The sequence below is a fragment of the Mauremys mutica genome, chromosome 3 (assembly GCF_020497125.1).
Source record: "Mauremys mutica isolate MM-2020 ecotype Southern chromosome 3, ASM2049712v1, whole genome shotgun sequence".
NCBI lineage: Eukaryota > Metazoa > Chordata > Testudines > Geoemydidae > Mauremys > Mauremys mutica.
Genome location: NC_059074.1, coordinates 133,974,012 through 134,000,492, shown reverse-complemented (window position 1 = coordinate 134,000,492; position 26,481 = coordinate 133,974,012). Strand labels below are relative to the sequence as shown.

The window sequence follows — 26,481 nt, the reverse complement described above, 5'->3', positions numbered from 1 at the left end:
AGGGAAAAAAGACAATAATTTCCTCCTTTATAGTAACTCCTCACTTAACGTAGTGATGTTCCTGAAAATGCGACTTTAAGTGAAATGATGTTAAGTGAATCCAATTTCCCCATAAGAATGAATGTAAATGCGGGGGGTTAGGTTCCAGGGAATTTTTTTTTTGCCATACAGTACTATAATTGGGAGGTGCCCCTGCCTTCCCCCACACAGGCACAGCCCACTGGCGCTGCAGACAATGAGGCAGGTAAGGAGGCTGAAGATGCTGTAGACTAGGAGAAGCACGTTGCACAGCAGCAGCGGCAGCTTCCCCTACTCTGCAAGCCCCAGGGGCAGGGGGCTCAACCCTCAGCCTGCCCACGCCACCCCTTCCCCCAAGCCCCCACCCTTAACCCACCTCTTCTCCCCCCACTTCCCCCTTTACTCTGCACCCTGTGTCCTCACTCCTCCCCCCGCCTCCTGCCCACAGCAATCAGCTGGCTTGCAGCATTCAGGAGGCAAGGGGCGGGTGGGAGGAGTGAGGACACAGCTTACAGGCTCCCCCTGAACACCACAAGCCAGCTGATTGCCGTGGGGAGGGAGGGGGAAGGCGCTGATCTGCAGGGTCTGCCAGCGGGCGGGAGGCGCTGTGGGAGGGGGTGTAGGGGAGCTGATAGAAGGGCTGCCAGCTGTGGACAAAGCAGGCAGCCAAATAACGTTATAGCGAAGCATTGCACAACTTTAAAATGGAGCATGTTCTGTAATTGAGCAGGGACGCAAGATCGAAACAATGTTAAGTAAGAGGATGTTAAGTGGGGAGTTACTGTACTTGTATACCAAGAACTGAGGCGAGGGTTCTCTGATTCTCCTGCTACAACTCATGACACCTGTAACGAGGGAAGAAGGAAATTCCCTGTTTCCCTCTAAGTTTTGGTGATGTCAGTGATTGTTGTGGGATCAACAGAGATCCCTAATCTCAGGTCTTGGCAGATAACTAAGAGGCATTGATTTTCAAATTTCTTATAATTATTCTGTTTGTAATATAGGTTTTTATAGTTAATTTTTAAAAATCATTTCAGTTCACCTTTAAATAAAATTTAAAGTTTAAACAAAAAGGGAAAAAATCTTTCATTACAGACTTCTGTTAAAGTTTAATATCATTCCTGATGTAGAAAAATAAGGTATTTGACTTAAAGGCACATTGTCTGGTTCTGTTTCATAGGTGCATCACTTTATTTTTAACTGAATTTATTGCAGTGAAGTCTTAAGTAAAAACATTATACTATATTAAAAAACAGTCAATTTTACATAAATGATGGTTTTATAATTAAAATTGTGATACTTCCATTTGATTCCACTTTCTAAAGTAAGTGTGTGTGTGTGTGTGTGTGTGTATATAAGGCCCTATTTGAATTGCAGGATGATTGTCAAAAAATTGCAGCTGAGTTGCGGACAAACCATGGAAAATTGCAGAAAAGTAATAGCAGCAAAGAGTCCTGTGGCACCTTATAGACTAACAGACGTATTGGAGCATGAGCTTTCGTGGGTGAATACCCACTTCGTCGGATGCATGTAAAGTAATAATGGACCTTATTAATTGCAGTAATAAAGTCCATTATTTTCTGTGATTTTCTGCTGTTGCTCACCCGAGGATGAGCACAGCTGTCAAAATTGCAGTATAAGCCAGATGTTGTGGAATCCGCAATTGCCACAATATTGCAAGTAGGGCCATATGTGTGCATGTGTGTTTTTTGTTTATATATATTTTTCCTGTTAATGGTGAATTGTGGTGTGCTTTCTTAACAGAGTTTTGAAGGTACTATTGTGTGGGAAAGCCAGGACCTTCAAGGCCTTGTTTCTAGGAATCTTCACAAAGTGATAGTTAATGATGGAGGAGGAGTTCTCAGAGTCTCTACGGTGTGTCATCTCTTCATACTACTTATGTTCCAATCATAAACTTTTACCAAAAAATAATTGAACTTAAGATCTTTTTTCTGTCCCATTTCCCTGTGCTCCCTAGGTGTCTCTGTAAATGTCCAGTCATTTCAGGTGACATCAGTCTGGCTTCCTCTGTTGGTTTAATTTTCAACTTACCCCCACCTTGGGATCCAGCCCTTTGATGTACAAAGAAAATGATGCCACTGACTGTATTAAAGACCTATTTTCCACTCAGCATGGAAATAAAGTTCACCCCTCCCTTTTGTGGACTTCAAAGATAATGGGTCAAATTCGCTGCAGCTGAATCTTCCAGCAGTGAATTCTGCCCGTTACTGCAATCCTAAGCTAACAAATTCTCTTTCCTTGTCACCACTTTCTGCTGATTCACAAACAGCATGCTGCGCCATTATAGTTTAACCATTTCAAGTTTAACCCTTTCCTCTTAATTTCAAATCTAGCTTTCCAATGTTATCTGAGGATGGAATAGAAGACAGAAATTAATGCTACAATTTCCAAAGCTGCTGCCGTTTTGGATGCCTCATTGCTACTAATTTTAATGTCCACAGAGCACCTGAATACCTTAGGCATTTTTTAAAATCTCATCCTAAAATTATAATTAAAGCCTTAGTCTTTTACATATGCAGATATCTAAAAAAAATGTACTGTACATTGTTGCTGCAGCAAGCTTTGTATTTAGAGAGGGAATTAGCTCAACTTTTGCTACTGACACATTTCTCTTTTTGTAATGTTTTTAATCAATCTCTAATAGACAGGGGAAGGTTCATGGCCACATGAATTCACGGACGGTGTGGAAGGAATAGCAGGAGGCTTTATTTACACTATTCAAGGTAAGTCTGCAAAAAATGTAGTAGAGCATCTCTCTATCCTACAACAGAATATTTAAACGACAGCTCTGACATGAACGATCAATCTGTGTCCAATATTAATTTGATTGACGAAGAAGTTCTACTTTTAGTTTATTCCTCTCATATAAGTCCCGTACTAAATTAAAATTTTGGTGACATGCTGACATCTTTGGTTGCTCCTTATCACCCAGCTAAGCCAATTTTTATCTCTTTGCTGTCTTTTTATTAACACAATAACCTTTTCCCCTTCTGTCCAAACAGATTTCCCTGTTCCCGTCCTTAATTCTTGTTGTCAATAGACCAAGTTAAAGAAAAAAGTTCTACATTGGTTGCCTTTAAGAAGTCAACTTGTTGTAACAGTTACCACTTTTTCCCTGTATTTAGAATAGAAAATAACTGCAGTTTATCTTGCAACACTGTGGAGCAATTGTTGGCTAATGGTGACATTAAAGCTAAAGTGGGCTTGCTTTTCCCAGCAACGCTGTTGCCCTTTGCACCCATTTCAGCAGGTTGTGTGAGAGCCTCTGGGAGCCCTTTCAAACTCTGCATGGTCTCTAGGCCACCTAGCACTCAAGTTGGCATCTAAACTGGCACCACAGAGCAGCTGCTATAATGGAAAAGCTGAAGTGACTCTGTATTAACACTTTTCAAAAGTGAGGCTGGCTTGTCTGCCCTGCATAAGGAAAAGCAGAAATTTATTTTCCTTAAGTAAAATAACTAACTTAGTTTTATAATGTGGTTTGGGGGTACACAAACCAGCTTTAGCCTATAAAAACTTTTCAGTGAATTAAAGCGTCACTACAAGAGGAAAATAAGGGAATAATGGATTCAGTTCTGGGCTTTCCTCTGAGCTAGTAAGTGCCTGTCTACACTACTTTGCTGTAATCAGATTGTAACATGGTTGACTCCACACAACAGTTAATACAGTGTCAGACACCAGACCACATTCAAGCACCATTTCCGTGCTGAGTAGATAGGACTGGCAGGTATGATTGAGCAGTCTAATCTCCCATACATCTCTGCAGGAGGATCTTAAAGTGCATTGAAACCATGTGTAAAACCCGCTTCCTCCTTCTCCCTCTAGTCTTGAAAGTTCAGGTAGTACAGAATACCTGCCCTGATTTTCCCTGAATATGCTTATGCAAAACTGGTTATTCAGTGTGGTAGATGTGGACAGGCCAGCACGACTGTACAATGAAAATTGGTTGTGTTGAGTTGAGCCTTGTCAGAGCAGTATGTGAGACCCTGGTTTTCAGCCTCTGTCTATGCTACAGGTAAATATGCTTAGGATAAACTGACACTAACTTAGGCAGCCCTCCTATTCATCCTGTAAAAAGTAGAGAGTAGAATGCCAGATAATTATTTGTATAAAACATTCTTAAGACTTTTGAATCCTTTCATTGGAGCAAAGAAGCATTCTGTTCCTTTTTCATTAGGGTATATGTAGGGCCCTACCAAATTCATGGCCGTGAAAAATGCATCACGGACCGTGAAATCTGGTCTGTCTTGTGTGTGCTCTTACCCTATACTGTACAGATTTCGTGGGGGAGACCAGTTTCTCAAATTGGGGGTTCTGACCCAAAAGGGATTTGCAAGGGGGGCCACATGCTTATTTTGGGTGGGGGCTCCACGGTATTGCCACCCTTACTTCTGCGCTGCCATCACAACTAGATGGTTGGAGAGCAGTGGTTGTTGGCTGGATGCCCAGCTCTGATGGCAGCCCTGCCGCCACCAGCAGCAGTGCAGAAGTAAAGATGGCAATACCACATTATGCCATCCTTCCTTCTGCACTGCTGCTGGCGGCAGCGCTGCCTTCAGAGCTGGGCAGCAAGCCAGCAGCTGCTGCTCTCCAGCTGCCCAGGTCTGAAGGCAGTGCTGCCACCAGCAGCAATGCAGAAGGGTAGCAGTACTGCAACTTCCCCTACAATAACCTTGCAACCCTGCCCCCCCATAACTCTGCTTGGAGTCAGGACCTCCAACAATTACAACACCATGAAATTTCAGATTTAAATAGCTGAAATCATTACATTTATTATTTTAAAAATCCTCTGACTGTGAAATTGATCAAAATGGACTGTGAATTTGGTATATGTATGACTCCCCCCACCCCCCCACCCCCAAAAACCCTCATTGTCTGCAACTTTTGCTTTTTATCATTCTAAACTTGTAAAATTAGTGCCTTTTGTTTTTTGAAAAAAATTGCAAAATTTCCTAAATCCAGATTTTGGCTGGACGCTTACTAACAAAATAAATATGTAAATATGCTGCTTCTAGTACAAGAACAATATACACAGCTGTATGTAGTGTACTGCACGTGGATATTAACAGATGTGTAATTTTGGCTATGTATAATTTCTCCTCCCTCCCATTCAGAAGGTGATGCTCTTTTACAAAGCCTTCATACTCGCCCTGAGAGGTTTGTAAACCACTTAAAAAACCTTGAAGAAGAGGATGCATTATTGAAGGAAGAAAGCAGCGCCTATGATGATATTGTTTTTGTAGACGTTGTTGACACCTACAGAAATGTTCCAGCCAAATTACTGAACTTCTACCGATGGTAGGTTGGAAAAAAGTACTTTTTATTAAGGATTTCCCTGGTTATTTCTGGTGCCAGATAGTCCTTGAGATGCTGTATTCTGAAAATTTACACAATATAACATAACAAAATTATTTAACTCTTTTCATTGTTTTTGTTTTAAAATTGTATTACACCATCTGGTGATTAAAAGTGAGGGCTCAGTTTTTAGGATTGTTCTTTACTGACTGAACTCCTTCCCTTCCCCACCCCAAATATCTGCTCCACAAATCCAAATATGCAAGTTAGAGGTAAATCATGCCCACAACCCTACCTGGGATGTTTTGCTAGCAGCATGAAATCACAATCTGAAGACCAGCAGCTTAAATTTTAAATGCTGGCTGTCAGCCTGATTACAAACAGAAGGCCTGATCCAAAGACCATGGAAGTCAACAGAGAGACTGGCACTGGCCTCAGTGGGCTTTGGTTCAGGACCAAAGGGTTGAACCCTGTCAGGTCCTGAGCACCCTCAATTTCCATTGCAAGGCAGATTTCAGCTTGAAGTGCTCAGTGCCTCATGGGACCTAGGCTCTAGCCACCCAACATGGAGAGGCTCAGCACTCAGACCAGAAAGGCCTTCCAAATAGCTTTGAGCACCCTTTGTCATCACAACAATCGCACAAGAGCTGCCTGCTACTGCCAGAGCCCTCTGTCTTGTGTGAAAATAGGGTCTAAACATTAATGACTGAAGCATCAATCCAGAACATGAATTGAAAAAGCAATTGATAATACATATAAACTCCTTGGAGTAAAATGTATTTTAAAGGTTTCAATTTCTTGGAGACGTTACCCATAAAAGCTGAAAAAACACAGCCTTTTATTCTAAAAATTAGTTTTTTGGTTTTTTTATTTTAAATTCTGTTTGGTTTCAGTACATTTGCACAACATAAATGTATTGGAAGATATGAATATGAGTAATTATCAAAAACAAATACCAGAGAATTTTGTTCCAGTTCTAAGTTGAGTTTAAAATATATATGGGTATTTATTACTGTTATTTGTAAACCACAATCCCCTCCCCAAAACTCACATTTGATCCCCAAAGGAATGTGCTTAAGCTTGCGCACACATGAGTGAGTAATCCCATTGCAGGATCAAGACCTCAGTGAGTAATACAATCAGAATTGAGTGATTGAAACTTTAAAAACAGCATTGATAATTAACTGGAGAACATTTAACTGAAAAGCTCAAGCATGTTTATATGCAAGAGGTGCTATAAAATAGTCTAAGATCTGTTTAGATATGTGCAGCAAATCTCCTACAACTATGTATATATATTCCAAAATATATGCTTATACATCAGAAAAGACAATGGGCTTGGTTCTCTGTTCACACTCTTGTAAATAAGGAGTAACTACTGAAGCCACTGGAATTAATGTTTAACTTGGGCTGATTCTTTCCTTGTTAAATAATAACTTTAAATGCTACTTGTGGTGTTTGGTTTTTTTAAAGCCACCAAAGGAATGTGCCGAATAGTGTAGAATACACAAATGAGAAACAGAAGAACACTTCTGATTGCTAAAAGGAGAAAGAAAGTTGAAGTCATCTAACTCTCTGTGGTGACTGGTTGCCCATTAGCAGAAAATCATTTCTTGTTCAGTAATAAAGGATTTAAGGAAAACAGTTTGCTCCTTAGGGGAAGTGAATATATAGGCATGTCCTTCAAAACATAGCCTATCTTTCTGGAGAAACCAAGGAATAATCTCACTCTAATTCTTTGAGTTTCTCCCTACAGTCAGCTTTTCTATCTGTAAAATAATGTATGGACCTCACAGGGATGTTAAGGATTTTCCATTTAATACTTGGAGAGAGCTTTACAGAGGGTAAGCACCAAATTATTACTAATCATTCCTTGTAAACTTTCCTAGTTGCACTGCCCTTGAACCAGCTGTTCTCATACAGAAGGCTAGCTGGACCATCAGCCCTTTATACAACCCATGGCATTAATAGCTGTGATGTAGTCCTCAGCAGGAGTTCATATCCTTTTGAGGTCAGTACTGTTCTAGACAGATTCATTGTAAGTTAAACCCATCAGCTGTAAGGGATAGCAAAAATCCTACCTCAGGTTCCTTTCATATAGAAAAAACATTTAAAAGGAAGAGGACAAATGGCTTACCTCTCCAAGGGGTCCTTTCACTGTTTATGTTGCATACAGGTTATATTGCGGAGTTGTAATTCAGTTTAAAAATTTTTCCCAGTAAATCATCACCATTTTTCTTTTGGCAACAGGACAGTAGAATCAGCTAACTTTGATTTGTTGCTGAAGACAGATGATGACTGTTACATAAATTTGGAAGCTGTGTTCAACAGGATAATGCACGAAAAACTCGACAGGCCAAATATCTGGTGGGGCAAGTGAGTCTCAAACTCTTCTGCTTACTGGGTTTTTCATGGATCTTTTAATTTCTCCATGTCTATGGAATGTTTTACTGCTGTAAAATTCAGTTCAGCAGTCTCCTTATGGAGCCCTGCTTGTGCCCACTTCAAGTCACTAGTAAAGCTCCATAACTTCAGTCAGGGCAGGTCTGGATCCCGAGTTGCAGAAGCCAGATGATAATTGTTCTAGAATGTGCTCTTACAATAGCTAGAATTCTTTTTCCCCTCTGATACTGGGCTATAACATGTGTTGGGTGGCACATAACATTTCTCTGTAGCATAAGGAAGTGGTAGGTAATAAATATTTCTGTGCAGAAATAAGGTGACGTTAAAAACTGCAAGCATATACCAACATGCCGTTGTTTTGAATTTTACCGTTTTTTTTAAGGCCAGTATGACTTTTTCTGGCTGATGTTTTGGAAGTGGGTTGTGTACGAGGGGACAAAATTAGCTTTATAGTCTGGTGCCCCATGTATTCTGCAGTTTATACAGGGAGGAAAAAAGTCAATATTGCCGATTTTACTACTGATCGTGTTACCAGAAACATCCAGCTAATGTGCTTATCCCATACCACCTACCACATCATTCTAGTTGCCAAGAAACCCCAGCTGTCCTCTATCCACAAGCTAAAATGCCAGCTTTGCCCCGCTGACAGCTTTACAAGGCAGCTATGGATTGTCAATATAAAATAATCTGTGGCACACTGGAAATTTAATTTACTATTGTAAAAAAGAAATACAAATTTTAACAGTGAAGTTATTTAGTCCTGGGAATTGTTTACCGACAGATATGGTGAATTCCGCATCACTTTAAAATATTTAATCAAGATTGGATGGCTCTCTCTGATATACTGTAGCTCAACCAGGAGTTACTCACTAATTGATGCATCATGTCTGTAACATGGTCTGTGTTGTTCAGGAAGTCAGATTAGATTATCACATTCTCATATTTTAATGAAAATTGGTTTAAAAACACCAGAATGTTCCAAGATGCAACTCCAGTGTGCTAGGGAAACGAGGGGTCTAGGCTCAGAATTTACATTCATCTTGCAGTGGCCTTGCTTATAATGGAAACTCTGTCACCCCATTAAGAACTGCAGACACACAGGACCAGATTAATCTGTGGCATTACTTTCTTGGCTTCAGTGGTGGTGTCCGCAGATATCAATGGCAGGTTGGTCAAATGAGTTTTAAGGATGGCTGCCCTGTGCAACTGATTCTGATCTCCAAGTTGTAAAAGAAGAGTAACTCCTTGAAGTCAAGGGTGTAAAAATGGATGAAAGTTCAGAATTTGGCTCTTTGTTATGAATTAGGATTAAAGAAAAACAGGGGGCTTCAGAGATTTTTAATGATAATAATTAGCAGGCCTTCCCAGGAAAGTCTATCTAACTTTCCAACTGAGAGTCTGTATCAGCTGCATAGAGGAGGTCCCATCCTTACCTTCACGTCCTGGTAACTGACAGGCTTGAAATCTCACTCAGACTTTTTTTTGCAAACTATCACATTGTATGAACCCATTAAGATTCTCGCTACTGTCTACTCCCAACTCAAACCGACTGTTGAGAGCTTTCAGCTTCTCCCAGTTGCCCGTATACTGAGGCCAGTAATTTGTGTATGACTAAAACATCTTCCAAAAAGGCATGCATTCTTGGATCTGAAGATTTGATGAGATGGAGCCACCACGTCCCCTTAACTCTTGCTCCTTTTAGCTATGGTTTTCCTATGATGATACCTAAAAACTACCAGGCACATTGCTCAATTAAATGAAAAATGTGAATTGAGTGAGCTTAATAGAATCCTCTGAAACTGAAGAAAGTATTCAAAATTGAAAGATGCTATTCAGGAAGCAGCCTTGACACCGGCAAAATATTAAGAATCTTAAATTCAGATTAAACTCCACTATTTGTCTCTGTTTACACAGGTTACCTAGTTTCTCCTCTCCAGAAGTACACAGTTCATGCCATATGGTGTTTAACAGGAGGTGCTGTTAACACCTTAAATTACAATAATGTGACTTTAATGGGATGCAGAAATGTTAAACGTAATTTCAGGCTAATCCCTTGGCAGTGTTTTTGTAAACTCTTTCTCACCAGTGATGCTGATGTCTTGGGGATGTCATGATGTTACAGCAGCCCTACTGGACTGGAAGGTGGCTGATTAAAGGTTATGGCTATGCTGCAGTCAGAGGCATGATTTTTAGCATGGGCTGCTATACCCATTCTAGCATGGCTAAAAATAGCAGTGAAGACACAGTGGTGTGGGCTCTCCAAGCATGCTAGAGTCTTACTTGTGGTGCTAGCCTGCACTGCTGCATCTTTACTGCTATTTGTAGCCATGCTAGTTAGGTGAAAGTTCTGCCAGCCTGTGCTGCGATCACACCTGCGATTGCAGCGTGGCCATACTCTTGATACTTCCGGTGCTTGGCACTACGTGACAGAGCCGAAATGTCCTATGAATTTTCTTGAGTAGCTCAGCCATTTCATTTCATTATATAAGCAACCAAGTATCCAAGTTATTGTGTTCTTCAAGCATTGTGTAGGAAAAAACGGAATATGCTAACATTCAGTAAAGACAAAGGCAAGATTGTAAAAACCAAAAATTTTAGCAATAAATTAATTTTATTAATTCCCTATAGAGGCCTATATCCTACATTTGGTACATGGCATTCAGATTTTCTCATGGTAGAATCCATTGTCTGTGATGGATATACAGCAAACAACCATAAATGATTAAATTGCAGTCCTGAATGCATGATGTTTGCCTTCTATCTTGCCAGGGCTTGATGCCATCTAAATATACTTACGGCTTTGCTTAGCAAAACTTATTAAGAATCACTGCTTGTTGGTAACTAGCCTAAGCAGAAAAGGTCTCAGCCACTTGCAGCTCAGTAGTTTTGGGTGAATGTCAGTGCTTATCAACCAGAGATCGCTAACCGTGACTAGAGCCAGCCATTGTGTGGGCATGTAGTGTGATAGTTTCATGCTCACCTCACCTCTGCCAATCCATGTCAGTCTTCATCTTCTGCTGTTCAGTACTAGGCATCTACCCCCCTGCAAATGACATGCCAGTGTGTAATGGCTCTCTGGGCCATAAAAGCTCACTTAGCTTTTGATTGACCTAAGCCATGTTAGGACCTGTTTCTAAATTGTAACAGCCTGGCACATTGACACAATTATGGCAGCTGGCTGTGATTACATCTAGGACCTGTTCATAAAAATACTTAGTTCTTATATAGCACTTTTCAACTGTGCTTCTCAAAACACTGTTTGAAGGTGGGTAAATACTATTATTCCCATGTATAGGGGATTGTCTTTTAAGACTGAGCAAGGAAGAAAAGACACTGGGGCCATATTAAGCCCTTTGAGGGGTTGTATTTTAAAGGACAGACCTGTGAGAGGAAGTGCTCCCAGGGTGGAAGTTTGTGGTTTGAAAAAGAACGCAGGCGACTTGGGACCAGAGCCCCTAGAAGTGTGATTCAATCCATGTTTCCCTCTCAACTGGCCTAGTGTGCTGGGAGGGGGGAACAGTCTCCCTCGCAATAGGAGGGAGCTTGGAGCCTCTGACAGTATGTCGCACAGCAGCTTGGAGCAAGCCTCCCAGCCTGGATAGATGGGCTCATACTAGCTCTGCTCAAGCTAGCATTCCAAATGGAGCTGTGTGGGTGCTGCAGCCTGGCTGCACTGGAGCTACACCATCCACACTGCTATTTTTTAGTTTGCTAGCTTGAGCCCTGCTTAGCCCTTAGGGCAGGCCTGCACAACATGCGGCCCACGTGGGCTCACTGTGTGGCCCACAGGGGGTGAGTAGGCAAGCAGCGGGTGAGGGAGGGGGGCTGAAGAGGTGGGTGGGCAGGCAGTGGCGGGGGGGAGGCTGAGGAGGCGAACGGGCAGGCAGTGGCGGGGACTGAGTAGGTGAGCCGAGGAGAGGTGGGAGGCTGAGGAGGTGAGTTGGCGGGCAATGGCAGGGGGTGAGTAGGCGAGCCGGGGGTGCTGGGGGGCTGAGGAGACGAGCTACAAGTTGGTGGCTGACCTGTTCTACTGATCTGGTCCCTCTCCAAGGTTTGCAGCTATCTGGAGTTGCTGCCTTCCACAGTCACACCTCATTCATTTAACAGGGCAATTGATTACAAAGTTGGGGGAAGATCTTATTCTACTTCTAGCAAAAAGACATTTTTCTTTTACCTTAATTATACTACCTTAGGGGCCCGCTATAACATATTACCAAGGTTCAATACTGTTGTTTCGGTGGGGCAGCGCTGGGGAAGGAGGGTTTGTTTCCGTGAGGCGGGCGGTGCTGGGGGGGGGGGGAAAGTATTTCAGGGGGGTTGGGCAGTGCTTGGGGGGGGTGTTGTGTTTTGAGGGGGCTTGGCGGTGCTGGGGGGGCTTCGGCCCTCAGGTGTTTTCTTTGGAGTAATATGGCCCTCGCCACTTTATGAGTTGTGCAGGCCTGCCTTAGGGTATGTCTATGCAGCTGACTCGGGCTTGCGGGCTGTAAGATTGCAGTGTAGATGTTCAGGTTTGGGTTAGAGCTTGAGCTCTGGGACCCCATGGCTGGGGGGTGGGGTGGGGGGAGAGAGAGTCCTTGAGCCTGAACATCTTCATAGCAATTTTGCAGCCCAAGCCTGAGTCAGCTGACACAGGCCAGCTGTGGGTGTTGAACTACTGTGTAGACATACCCTTAGAGACCAGGAAAGCTCTTTTTTTTTTCCCCTTCCCCTTTAACTGATCTTTGAGGGAAGGGCTGAAGACAGAATCAGGAACAAGGAAGTGAACATGGGGAAGGGGTTATTCTACTGTTTTTAAACTTAGACTTCAGTTTGTATGTTTGTTAGGATTTTACCAGCAGCCTGCTGGGGAGCGTCGGGCCTGTCTGGAGAAAGGAAATCTTGGTGGATAAAACCTGTTGCTTGTTTTGCTAAAAGCACTAAATGGGTGTGACCTGCAGTGAATGTCTGCCTGGTTAGCACCATTTTGCAGATGGGGAAACTGAGGCACAGAGCAGTTCCATGACTTGTCAAGGGTCAAACAGCAAATCAGTGATGCATTTGGAATTAGACACCCGGGTCTTGACAGCTTGACCTGAACACTGTGGTGGCTCACATGAAGAGAGGGAATTTCTATTATTACCAGGATCCCAAATTATTATTTAGATTTCTGCAAAATTAGCCATGTTTGAAGGGTAACAAATATTCCTCTTGCTGCCTGACTCTTCCCCCTTGATTTCTATTTTTAGGAGGACACTTGTTTGGTATCAGTGGACCAATATGTTTATCATCACTGTAACTGCATGCACCTGTTGTATTTGTCATAAGTAAAACGAGAGTACAGAGTAGGGATTTTGACAGGTAGGGCACCATGGTGTTGGTTTAACACATCTCTTGTCAGTGCTTCATTAACCGAAGCTGGTAGCAGTGCAGATGAGCTAAACATGCTAGCATTGCTTTTTTCTGTTAGTGTGTTTACAGATCTTCTTAGAGGAAATAAACAGGGTATAACTGCCTCTTTGAAATTAAATGTTTCAATGATACTCTTATGGTGAAATAGCACTATCTGAATCATAACTCAATGAAAAGTTTTCTACGCTTTTTCTTTCTTAGTTTGCTTCAGTTTTATTGACTAAACTGCATGGATTTTTGGAGCTTTTTATAAATATCTTCTTCAAAAGCGGTTTGCATGATTATTTTGATCTTAAGTTTCAGACTAAATTGGGCAGTTGATCGGACGGGGAAGTGGCAAGAATTGGAGTATCCCAGTCCAGCGTACCCAGCCTTTGCCTGCGGGTCTGGTTATGTTATCTCCAAAGACATTGTTCAGTGGTTGGCAAGCAACTCTGAAAGACTCAAGACATACCAGGTACTTAAGCCCCCTGCTAAAACCCCCCCCACAAAGTCTTAGGGTCTCCCACTCCCCCTACCCTTCTCTCACACCACACCTTTGATTCTGGAATTAGACTTGTTAACATAAAAATCTACAAATTAGCCAGAGCTGAGAGAGATGTGAGAGTTGGGATTAGGAGCTCCATGTTGCCTTGGGAGTCACTGTGGCCATATTTGCCTTAGTTTCCTAACCTGTAAAATCCACCATTTTAATAGACAGCTTCCTCAGCAATGTTGGGAGGAGTGGGTGATTATTTTAAAAGATGCACAGAAGAAACTACATTTAAGAAATAATACTAACATTTTACTTGTTCAGTCAGTGGACAAGAGACTTTGGTGCATTTCCAAGTAATTATTTCCCAGGGCTAATGTTTGTTTTTTAAAATGCATCTACAGGGTGAAGATGTGAGTATGGGCATTTGGATGGCAGCTATAGGGCCTAAGCGGTATCAGGTGAGCAAGTCTGCAGAAATTGTTTTTCATGGTATAGTAGTATGGCTCTTAATCCAAGTTGGGCAGCCCTTAGAAATCTTTGTATATTGTATTTTCCATTACACCTTCTCCCATCTAATTAAAAAATAATTCTTTCTTGGTGCATATAGAATAAAATCTTAAATTATTACTGAGTGACTTTCTTTTCATTAAATAGCTAAATCTCAAATTTTTCAGTCTCTATTTGTTATCTTACATATATCATACTAACCTGAGGGGTTATATGAATACATTGTTTGGGGCACTTGTCTTTTCAATTTCCAACAGCTCTCCTATTGCCAACAGTTCATCAAGAGTTTCTACTCAATGTCTGGTTAAACAATCAGGCTTCAGTGGTAACATGATAGGAATTGCCTGACCAGATCAGACCAGTAGTATAGACTTAAGAGGAAAATGTAAGTGCACCCATCCCCGTATACATATTTCAATCCATGGGAAAATTTCTAGCACCCATCAGATAGGGGCTGGCTTATGCTCTGATGCATCTGTAAGCTGTCTGTTCTCAGATGATCAAATTGTCAGACACAATAAGAGCCTTGCAGTTTTATTTATATACACACTGCCTACATTCTGTTAATTACTGACACATTAACAAGCATCCCACACCATGAAATACTGATTTCTGATAGCATGTCTGTGATTTAGTGCATGTAAAATACTGTCCCTTTCCAAAAAAAATCCCACTGAAATCATTGTCTTTAAATAGGACAGCCTCTGGTTGTGTGAGAAGACATGTGAAACTGGAATGCTGTCTTCCCCTCAGTATTCCCCACAGGAACTAACAGAGCTCTGGAAAGTGAAGGAATTATGTGGAGATCCTTGTAGATGTGAGGAAAGATGATAAAGACTTGGAGATACACAATCAGGACTACTAAGGTGGTGGTTAATAGTGGAAATTTCACCTATGTAATTAATATGTACCCATTCATTTTGACAAAAATGGACTGATACTGTCCAGAGTAGCATTTTTCTATAGACAAAGTGTTTATTAGTTTGACTTTATAAAAAAGAAAATTATCTTAAACTTTTGGTTTTGTCAAAGGACTACTGGTAATTAATGCACATATGAATTTCAACTAGCCTGTTTGAAATGTGTATTTGGAAAATAGTACAGAACCACTGCTATCCATGAGTGTCAGCAGGTGCAAGGTTCCATACCAGCATAAATAACTTAAGACTGGGAAGATGTAAATGGTACTTGCTCATGTGAGGTTAGGATAGTTAGCTTTTAGGATTTATAGAGTTTGTGCATACTTTTCAGTGATTTGGATGAGATTATGATGCAAGATATCAAACTTTGCTTATACCAAATCTTGAACTACAACCAAGATAACCAGATTCAGAGGAATTTGCATCTCTGATAACTATCTAGAAAAATAGTTAAAGTAAAAAGTTTGAGCAACACACCAATAATATGGAGAATATCCATTAAACTGCATAGCTCTGCAATATGCTGACAAGTTATTTTAAATAAATTCTCCAATTCAGCAGCTTAATCTTAATTGTGATTTTTTTCCCCTCGAGCTGTGTAAATAGGATACAGCAACAAGGAGATAATACAGATCTGTCCTAGTTTCTGGAAAAGACACTGATCTAAACTTACCACAAACCTCTCAATATAGAGAGTGGTGTTACATTAAGCTCTGTTCTTTGCTAAAGGATTCCTTAAACTCTGCTTTAAGGAGAGAGGAAATAACGTAAGTGCCCTTTTCTAGTGCAACAGCAGTTGTCCTTGTGGCTTTATGCTTGCAGGTATTACAAATAAAAGTGTCATATGAGATTTTAGATTACACCTTCTGAGTAAAATAAATGCGTGGGTCTGTTTAAAACTGCTTCTTCTATAGAAATTCTCACCAGTGCAGCACAAGACTTGAAGAAACCCTCATGCTAATATTCCATTTAATCTGGGAATTTAAAAGAACCCCTGCAATTATGCACCTCTAACAAACTCACTAAATGACCAGGTACTCTTTTATTGAAAATATACATGCAGGAGTTAAGGACAGAGGGCTATCTGAAATGATGCTTCTGTTTATGAAATCCATGTTAAATATGTACAGGAAAATTGTAGATAATCTCTTGGGGTAGGCTTGGGCTTAACAGCACTGTGCAACTTCAGAAGAGAAGTTACCACCGTACTAACACAGAGTCTCCATTTTCTATAGAGTAAAACTGCAAGGGCTTTAGGTCATTTTCTAGTTCAATTTCTTTGCCTTCCATCTAGAAGAAGAAGAAAAATCAGACTGTGATTTAAAATGTACACTCTTAGGTAAGTCTTCGGCTAACTTTTTCCCCTGACCATCTTTGGACTTGAAAGGAGTTGGATCAGGCCTAAAAATAGCATAAAGACAGATAGCCTTTAAGTGAAATCTGTTTCATTCTATAATATTTTAGAATGCAGTGTTGACCTTTTAAATACAACTTACTTTAGAACTTTCATAGGACAATTTCAGTTCTGAACCAGGAATTTTAAGTAGACGATACAGCAAGCCTTTGACCTTCTGAATAGTCATAGAATCTGTCAAGAAAAATCAAGTAGTTAACCACACAACCTGATTATGTACTTAGATTCTAGCAGCTTTTAAGTTTTACCAGATCATACTGTCAATCAAATATGGTTTTATTTCTGAATCAATTCTAACTTCATTATCTTTGGTAGACTAGACTGATAAGTAACATGCTACTACCTAAAAATATTTTCATCCAACATTGACCTGAAATGAAAACTAAATCATGAAGCTAAGTGACCTTCATGACGTACAGTACAGTTTTCATACATACCACTCAGATTTTGGTGTGATATTTCTTTGGCAACTCCAGTCTCAACTTTTGAAGCACAAAGAAATGAATGTCATTGTGGAACATTTTAATGTAATTAATTCCTGAAACAACATACATTATTATTCCAAACTGCTAGTAGTGTTATGGATTGGTCCATAAAGTGGCAAGGTGATATTTTCATAATGGAACTTTCAGTTTAGTTTGTACAAGAGAGGTTTCCCATTGTGTGTGGCTGGTACAGAGATATTGAATTTTTTTCATTTCTTTGAAGCTTTATCTGAAGGCACAGCAATAGTGAATTATTTCTGTAATATCACACAATGTACTTAAACTATTTTTCTATCAAACATTTTTGTAAAAGCTGTATCTGATTTTATGCAACTTGTGATAATAAATGTTTTTATTTTAGAATAAAACCCGACTAAGTCTTTATTCATAGAACAAATTCAGACATCTGTTGAAAGAGACATTTAGTATATTTAACAACAGTTCTTACCTTGATGTTTGAAGTTGAGTTCTACTAACCTAAACTGTTAAAAAGCCCTGAGTGGAGCATCAGAGGAAGAAGCACATTCTAGTGTAGACATAACTGAATGTATGCTGAGGAAAAGGTCTACTTATAATGAAAGGAGATTCTGTAGATTCTGTAGAATCTCCTTTCATTATAATAGATTAGTCAAGGAAGACTAAGGCAGGAATTTAAATATGCAAGAAACACAGACTTGATGTCCAAGTCAGAATTGGGTTTCTTAGTATCTAACAAAATTTCAGCTCCATAATTTGGAGTGTACGGCCTATAGTGATTTACAACAGTGCTCAGAGAACCCTAGAACTGCATGGAAACTAATTTGGGCTACAATGCTATCACTACACAAGAGTCAATTTTTTTCCCATTTCTGGGAGACTATATATAAATACCTTTCCATCAGTCACATTTACTTACACCACAACTCTTCCTTCAGCACCCATGTTTGACTCTAGTACTTACAAACAGGTTTGAGGGCAACCAAATATGTAATTCCACAAGTACTAACCTTACATTTTTAAAAACGTATTGGTATGAGATTCCCAGCCCCTCTGCATTTGATAAACAAATAATCATGCAGGTTTCCCCTGTCAGTGTTTATAGCCTGACAGCAAATTGGCATATAGACTGAATCATGCTCATACCATCAGTGCCAACTTAAGTCTTGTGATGTAGAAGCAGCCGTTAGGAACTGGAAGGACTATAGCTTGTTTTCCACATGTTACTGAACAGCCATCATATGGTAATGACTGTCATTAGTGACTTTTAACCAGTAACCTTGAGGTGAAAGGTTCCATATCCTGCTAGCAATTGTATACAGAACAAGTTGGTCTTTCCCTCCTCTCAGTAGCTATGCTGATGCATTCTGAAGCAGCTGCCTCCAGATTTCTTCAGGAAAGGGGGGAGAACCACAAAGGAACTGGAGTGGCATTGAAACAAACAATTAACTTTCCTGTGCTTACCTGGTAGTTTCTTTTCTATAGGTTTCTGATCAGGTTTGTCTGGACATTTAATTGTCAAAGCTTTAAAAAAAATTAGACAAAGTCAGTCATAATGAGAAGTGTAACTGAAGTTTGACCACACTTCCATTATATGAACTTTAGATTGACTGGTACCAGGCATTAATTTCGGTTTCTTTAAGTGTGACTACAATTTGCATAAATCCTTTGGGCACTTACTAAGTTGGAATTCCCTGCATGCTAAGTGAACTGCAAACACAAACAGTGAATATGCCAGTTAGGATGGATTAAAAAAAAAAAATGTTCTAAAGTTATTCCTCCCCCCAAGAGGGACATGATACTACTTTTTCCGGGCAGACTTTGACATAATTTTTTGCTCATTTGGGAATGCACATCCCAGAAAGCTAAAACCCAGGCTGCCACTCTCCCAGCCCCCAATAAAAAGGGAGGGTGTTGAATATTAGGCAGCATTTAAAAAAAAAAAGAAACCCTATATAAATGCCCTTCCAATCAATCACATTCAACAACCATAGTATGTGGCAGTCCTAACCTGAACATTTGGTTTCTACTGGCATGGATCCATTGCTCTAGACAAAAGTCCTAAATCATGGGTACTTCTGTTCCCCATTAGACTGGCTGACTCAAACTCATGGCTGGAATCTGGAGCCTGCCTCCCCACCCCAAAAATTAAAAAAGTAATGCTCTGGTTGGAAAGGCAAAGGATAATTACACTCACCTTCACAGACTCAGCCTTACAGATATTAACCTGACTCTTGGGTCTGAGCTCCGTAGCTCAAGGCAGGCTGTAACTACTAGCTCTCACAGATCAGAGTGTTTCTGGCATGCATAGGGGGGATAAGGGGACATGAAGGATCAAAGTAGCCCAGTCTAGCATACCATGGCTGTCATACCATAATACTTCCTCTTCACCCTCCCTGCTGCATCCCAAAAGTCTGCAGGGATCATGCTGTCAAAAATTCACCACTCTCTCAAAAAGTCATACATCCAGATAAGTCACAGTTGTACAGTCTGGGAAGCAGCTACGTGGGACAAGAGTTAAGGCTGTTGGGGGAACTTTTACAAGGGAGATCCTGACACATGTGCCATTCTAATAAATACATCCATAGAGCCTTAACTATCAGTTTGTTTCTGGGAAGTGTTTTCAACTTCAAGATGAACTGGACGGCAATTTTTGTGCCCTTTACTATTCCTTTTGGTGTACAAACTGCTTCAATGGTACTTAAAGCACCTCTTCCTTACTGCTCCAGGGAGAGTATTTTAAATGCAAAATATATAATTTTATTAATTTCTGGCCTCTTACTTAGCAGCTGATTTTTTAGAATGAAAGGCTGTTGTCCCTTCAGTTCACCTTCTTCAGGAGCACCATATTCTGTTAATAAAAAACACACACAAATGAAAACAAACTAGATTAGCGGGAAACAGAAGGAAGGAAAAAAGAACAAAAAGAAAGTTGTGTAGATATTTCAGCTAAAATTCTCTCTCATTGCATAAGAAAACTTCCTGGTAATTGTCTGTGGGACAACATGGTATCCAGGTCATGCAATGACCATGAAACTCTGCCGCCTCTCACTGTTATGCTACCATAGGACCTAAGCAGTTCTGCTTTCCACAGTCCAGGAGCTCAGTAGCTGAGCTCCAGCAGTGCTGTGAGCTAAAAACATCAATTAGCAGATCTCAACTCCTGTAAACATGATAATACTGAGAATAATTTCACTCATTTTCAATAATCACCTTTTTAAAAAACAGAGGCTTATAGAAAATATTTTTCAGCATGGAACAGCAACTTGGATACTGGGCATTTAAAAAGCAAAATAGGCTGCCTAAAGTATTCATCTGTCTGTCAGAACCCAGAACACTTTGCCAACTCTCATCCATTTCTTAGCTGCAGTGAGAGCACCCTGGGAACAAACAGTCTGTGTGCAGCTGTGGCCAGCATGCTCCTGTGCTTTCTGTATTTGCAATAGCACATATCTGAACAATGTTATTGACTAAAGATAACCAAGCAAGAAGGTAGTTATGAAGCAGCGCCAAGGAGCTACAGCACAAAAGTAAGGGTCACAGTTTAACAGCAAGACAGTTCAATCAGTAGAGCAATGCAATTCAAAAATTCAAAGTTCAGTCTGAGGGACTGGATTCCACAAGCCTTTTTGCGAGCTGAAAAAGTGACTGAGAAGGCAGCCTCTCCTATGTCTGTCTTTACTGTAGTGGGATATAATCAGGGACATTATATGGACACTGCTACTGTAGATACTGAAGGAAAATGGAACAAGGAGCTACTTACGTAATGGGAAACAGAGGATTAGAACTTGGTTGGATATGCAAGAAATCAGAAGACAACATACACAAGAAGCTATTTGATTAACTCTACAGAATCTCCTTGTCTTACAATAAATTCAACTGCACTTAACCTATAGATTGTTGGAGGAGCTGCCAGGGCATAGGATCATACTTCCAGCCTGGTGAAGTGCTCCTTTGGCTGAAATTTCTGGAAACAGTTACTAACAGTCATTAAGAAGGACAGGGATGCAACCGCATGCTCCAAGTGTCCCTAACCTGTTGCCAGAAGCTGGGAATGGTCCACAGAGGATGGATCACTTGATTTCCCTTTCCATTCATTCCCTCTGAAGCACCTGGCGGTGGCCACTGTCAGAAGACAGGCTACTGAGCTAGATGGACCATTGGTCTGCTCCAGTATGGCCCCTCGTGTTCTTACTGGAAGACCCCCTAGAAATCAACCAGAAGGTCCTGGTAGGCAGGTGGGCTGTAAATAGCTCCTTAAAGTCAGCTTACCTGACTGCCCAGACAGTGCAGGACTGCAGCAGGGCAGTGAGTATGACAACTTATGGATATTCCTGTCCTGAAAAAACTGTAAACTTAAAGGGAAAGGAGCAGAGTGCCAGCGTCAGAGGGCTGTTTAGGAGAGATTGGGAGAATGACTACAGAACTGTTTACTGTCCTGCAGTTCTGCATGCTGGCCTTTTCCAAACCAGTAGGAGCATGTGGGCAGAAAGGTCCTTATATTGCTTGACCTTGTTTTTGTTTTCTTCCTTTCTCTTCAAATATGTTAAGTTGAAAAAAATAAATGAGGCCTCCAAAACAGAAGGACAAATACACCTCTACCTTGATATAATGCTGTCCTTGGGAGCCAAAAAATCTTACCGCGTTATCGGTGAAACCGTGTTATATCGAACTTGCTTTGATCCACCAGAGTGCGCAGCCCTGCGCCCTCCCCCCCCGGAGCACTGCTTTACCGCATTATATCTGAATTCATGTTATATCGGGTGGCATTATATCGAGGTAGTGGTGTAATTAAAAGATCTCTGCCACCTCTGTACACTGAAAACATCAGAACATACATAATACCAAAGCAGGGAAATCTTCATTTCACCTCCACTGTACTTACTAAGGCAGAGTAACTGGTACCTAGGATGAGCAGCAAGAAATTCCTCATTTGGTCTGTTTTTGTCTGGATTCTGATTCCCACCAGCCATTATCCAGTCATTGCCAAACACTTTGCGATAGTCAAGCTCTGCTCCCTTTCTTTCATCAGGAAAGATCTATATTGACAAATACAAAACACTTACTTTGTCACTAAACTACATTTCCAAAAAACCCAAGTTCATGATCCTTCAAGAGTCAAGATTCCTATATATTAGTTACTTGTATGTTCAGCATCTTATAAAACTGTGAAAAATCTCAACTCCCACAACCGATTCAGATTCAGTTTAGTCAATGTCGTCAGTGCTCTCAGAGCAGTCTGAAAACAATATCATGAGGTATGAACGCTCATAGAGCACAATGATTTCTTAACTATGGAACAAGTCATGTGGTTTTGAAAGTTCTCTGTATATTTTCAACATCTCCCAGCATCAATTAATACAATGATACTGTATTTTGAAAAGGACAACACTGAGGTCATGTGTACATGTGTTATAATTTCTGACCTGAAAAGGGGGAAAGAAAAAATGGCAAGCTACTTTAAATGGTTTTGTTAAACCTATTTAACTCAAAAGTTCTATGTTGGGGGAGAAAAGATCCATTTGTGACATCAATAGGACTTTGGTATTTTTGAAAAATTTACCCTAAATGCCTTGCCCAAGGCTACAATGAGTTAATAGCAAAGCCAAGAACAGAATCCAGGGTTTCCTGACTCTGTCCATTTTCAAAGTGAAGGTTTCCAGCTATACACATGCATTCATTGGGACAGGGAAGAAACTCCAGACACCCTCCCACCTTCCCAAATGCTTTTACAGTGACACTTTTTCCAGAACCCTTTGTGTGATTAGTTGAAAAAAACACCACATACCTCAGATTTGTTCAGAAACTTTAATTGGCCTATTTTGGCAATGATAAGCTGCCTCACTGTCTCTGGGTTCTTCTCTGTGCCCATCAAAGGATTATTCTGACAGTGCAGTGACTGCAAACATTGTAGTTTATCAAGCTCATTGATAAACGACCACTGGAATGAAAAGGGAAAAGAATTGCAAAACTGGATTTTTTTTTTTTAAAAAGAAAACTGTCTGAACAAAACAGCACACAGTCCTGACAGACTCTACCACACAATGACCATCATCATGACACTTCTCGTTAGCCGACCCTAATCTTTTTTTGTTGTTGTTTAAATTTCAACACAACTTGCTTTACTTAGCTTATAAAAATGAAAGACACTTTTAAAGGAACTGAAAGATAAACAGGTGGAAAAGCAAACAGCGCCTGCATGGAGTTTTCAGTGGGTATACATTATCGATACATATTAGAGCATCAGCATTCCAGAAAGGCTTTCTACTCATTGTATGTAGAGATTCCTGGAACTGAGGTGTAAAGCTTGGCTTAGATGTGACATTGCTTTCCATGGCAAAGTTCAATTATTTTGAGGAGCTTTCTGTCCATTTTATTTTTTGAAGTGCCTCCTTACCAATGCACTCAGAGCATGACTGTCTACAGAAACCCATTCATTTAATATTATACTAGGGGATCACATGATGCCAGAGGTAGCAATGTTCTCTGCGGGGTTAGGTGGTGAAGAGACTAGAATTGCAGGGAATCATGCCGGAGAAGGGACAGCAGGGGCCTACGGGTATATCTACACCGCAATTAAAAATCCAGGGCTGGTGAATTTCAGCTGACTCAGGCTCATGGGGCTTGGGCTGCGGGGCTGTTTAACTGCAGTGCAGACGTTTGGGCTCGGGCTGGAGTCTGTGTTCTTGGAGCCTGTGAGGTGGGAGGGTCCCAGAGCTCGGGCTGCAGCTGAGCCCGAACATCTACACCACAATTAAACAGCCCCATGAGCCCAAGTCAGCTGGCCCAGGCCAGCTGCAGGTGTCTAACTGCCATGTAGACATACCCTAAGAGAGCAGGTGAGAGACAGATGATCAAGAACAAGATATGAAAGGTCAGCTGAAAAGAGAAAGTTTGTAACAAATGGTCATGGATGATGAAATGATGAGAAAAAAGAAAGGTCTACGAAGGATGAGTAGGTCCAGGGTGCATGTGTATAATGTAAGTGAAGAAGGGATAGAAAAGTGGAGTTCAGGAATTACAGATAGTTTTGGCCTCTTGATGACTGAGTTTGAAGAAGCTAGGTAAGTGGATAAGAGAATCTGAGATGAAGGCAGATTATGTCATGGGTAGGATGAAAAGTGATAGGGGTTATTTGAACTTGACATTTCCAAGCTCTCAAACCATGGAGGGGAATTAGAAGGAGCTATGTAGCTGTGACCTAAAGATAATTACAGTAGACGTTCATTAGTAGCAATACATCAATGCCCTTTTGCGATGTTACTCCCTAAGCAGCTGTTGCTGTTATGGGGAGTGTTGACAATTCACAATAGTGAAAGTGTTCCCTGGGGAAATGTTGCTTGTACGTGGCGGTTGCTCTTACAAGGTGTTGCTGCAAACAAGCATCTATTGTATTATGATGCCACTTCTGGAACATGAGCATTTGTATTTAATTTTAATTTATCAGAAAAGAAATCCAATTCATTCTCTGCACACACATCTAGTGAGCAATGATTTTACCAATTTCTAACTACAGTTAAGTTAATATCTGTATAGAAAATATAAGCTTTTCCACTAATTTAAAAGGGGACCCAAACAGTGGCAGTGCATCTATACTCGCTAGCAGACACCTGATTCCTATCCAACTTAATGCTCAAGGAACTGCACATCAGGTATGATCATTTTGTCATTGGTTTAGCTTAATCAATCATTTTAAACGATACACGATCACTGTAATCCTTAAAAGAATTTAAATCAAAGAAACCTCTCTCTCAGGATATGCTTCCTTTTGGTATCCGTAAGCCTTGCTATCAAAGATCATGTGGTCCAGGTCCCAATTAACCTTTGAGTAAGTTGGGATAACAACCTCGAAGCCCAACCCTGAAAAGTGCTGAACATCCTCTACTTCCATTAAAGAGACGAAGCCCCTACCACATTATGGGGGCACTAGGACCCAGATGGTGCCCTCCCCCACCCCCTCCCCCAATCTGACCTCAGGGGAAAACTGCAGAGAGGAGCCAGCCAAAGACTCCAGCCAGTTGGGGCAGAAACAGCCAAAGCAGGGACCTCTCGGCATTCCGAGAATTTCCTACAGTTGAAACTTTCTCTGCTCTGTGCTGACTAGCTGTTTGCTCAAATGCTCCCCCTCCCTCAGTCTCTCCACACCCACCCCTCTCACTATCTACTTCCCTGCCCCATCCCCTCGCCCCCTTCCCTTTTCTTTCCATTTAGCTAAGCCTATCCTAAATAAACCACCCCCTCCTCCCCCCCAAAAAATCATGAAACTAACCTGCCATTTGCCACCATCACATTGTTCACTCTGCTTCCCTCACCCTGTGTCAGTCTGGTCTAAATAGCAGATAAGCTCTTCAGGGCAGGGACCATCTACTAATCTGTCTGCACAGTCTGAACACTACTGGCTGGCCACAGGCACTACCATAATAATAATAGTAACTCACTATCAATCAGTCATGGTTAAGTCAACAGGAGAGGACATAAAGCACCTTTCAGCATGGGTCTCTTCTAGGGCTGTCAATTAATCGCAGTTATCTAATGCAATTAACTAAAAAAAATTGCGATCAAAAAATTAATCTTGATTAATCACAGTTTTAATTGCACTGTTAATAAAATACCAATTGAAATTTAAATATTTTGGATGTTTTTCTACATTTTCAAATATATACAATTACAACACAGAATGCAAAATGTGCAGTGCTCACTTTTTACTACAAATATTTGCACTGTAAAAAACTATAAACTAAATAGTATTTTTCAATTCACCTCATACAAGTACTATAGTGCAATCTCTAACGGGAAAGCACATCTTACAAGTAGAATTTGTTATATAAGTGCACTCAAAAACAAAACAATGTAAAACTTTAGAGCCTACAAGTCCACTCAGTACTACTACTTGTTCAGCCAATTGCCAAGACAAACAAGTTTGTTTACATGTACGGGAGATAATGCCTGCTTCTTGTTTACAATGTCACCTGAAAGTGAGAACAGGTGTTTGCATGGCACTTTTATAGCCAGCAAGGTATTTACGTGCCAGATATGCTAAAAATTCATATGCCCCTTCATGCTTCGGCCACCATTCCAGAGGACATGCTTCCATGTCAATGACACTTGTTACAAAAATAATCCATTAATTAAATTTGTGACTGAACTCCTTGGGGGAGAACTGTATGTCTCCTGCTCTGTTTTACCCGCATTCTGCCATATATTCCATGTTATAGCAGTCTTGTATGATGACCCAGCAGTTGTTAGTTTTCAGAACACTTTTACTGCAGATTTGACAAAATGCAAAGAAGGTACCAATGTGAGATTTCTAAAGATAGCTACTCCACTCAACCCAAGGTTTAAGAATCTGAAGTGCCATCCAAAATCTGAGAGGGACGGGGTGTGGAGCATGCTTTCATAAAAGTCTTAAAAGAGCAACACTCTGATGCAAAAATTATAGAAAAAAAGACCTATTTATAAAGAAAACCAACCTTCTGCTGGTGGCTTCAGACTCAGATGATGAAAATGAACATGTGTGGGTCCGCAGTGCTTTGGATCCTTATCAAGCCAAACCCATCATCAGCATGGACACGTCCTCTG

General features: G+C 40.8%; 2 protein-coding genes across 8 annotated transcripts in view; one reads left to right on the top strand and one right to left on the bottom strand.

The window, feature by feature from the left end:
• The window catches only part of B3GALNT2 (beta-1,3-N-acetylgalactosaminyltransferase 2), a 40,201-nt gene extending 22,907 nt beyond the window's left edge, over positions 1-17,294 (top strand). Inside the window, exons 6-12 of one of the 2 annotated variants that reach the window (XM_045009366.1) lie at positions 1,783-1,893; positions 2,684-2,762; positions 5,154-5,337; positions 7,585-7,710; positions 13,429-13,582; positions 14,002-14,058; positions 14,804-17,294. In XM_045009366.1, the coding sequence (XP_044865301.1) occupies positions 1,783-1,893; positions 2,684-2,762; positions 5,154-5,337; positions 7,585-7,710; positions 13,429-13,582; positions 14,002-14,058; positions 14,804-14,938 (846 nt within the window). In that variant the 3' untranslated portion in view covers positions 14,939-17,294. Of the gene's footprint in view, positions 1-1,782; positions 1,894-2,683; positions 2,763-5,153; positions 5,338-7,584; positions 7,711-13,422; positions 13,583-14,001; positions 14,059-14,803 lie in introns of both variants that reach the window. The other variant, XM_045009364.1, reaches the window with a different exon arrangement.
• Positions 10,260-26,481, bottom strand: part of TBCE (tubulin folding cofactor E) — a 72,698-nt gene continuing 56,476 nt past the window's right edge. For 4 of the 6 annotated variants that reach the window (XM_045009358.1, XM_045009361.1, XM_045009359.1 and 1 more), the window contains exons 12-17: positions 22,691-22,843; positions 21,788-21,941; positions 19,685-19,753; positions 18,367-18,426; positions 16,524-16,615; positions 16,051-16,317 (exon numbers count right to left, since the gene is read on the bottom strand). In XM_045009358.1, coding sequence (XP_044865293.1) covers positions 16,225-16,317; positions 16,524-16,615; positions 18,367-18,426; positions 19,685-19,753; positions 21,788-21,941; positions 22,691-22,843 — 621 coding nt within the window. In that variant the 3' untranslated portion in view covers positions 16,051-16,224. Of the gene's footprint in view, positions 10,781-16,050; positions 16,429-16,523; positions 16,616-18,366; positions 18,427-19,684; positions 19,754-21,787; positions 21,942-22,690; positions 22,844-26,481 lie in introns of those variants that run through there. The other 2 variants (XM_045009362.1, XM_045009363.1) reach the window with 2 other exon arrangements.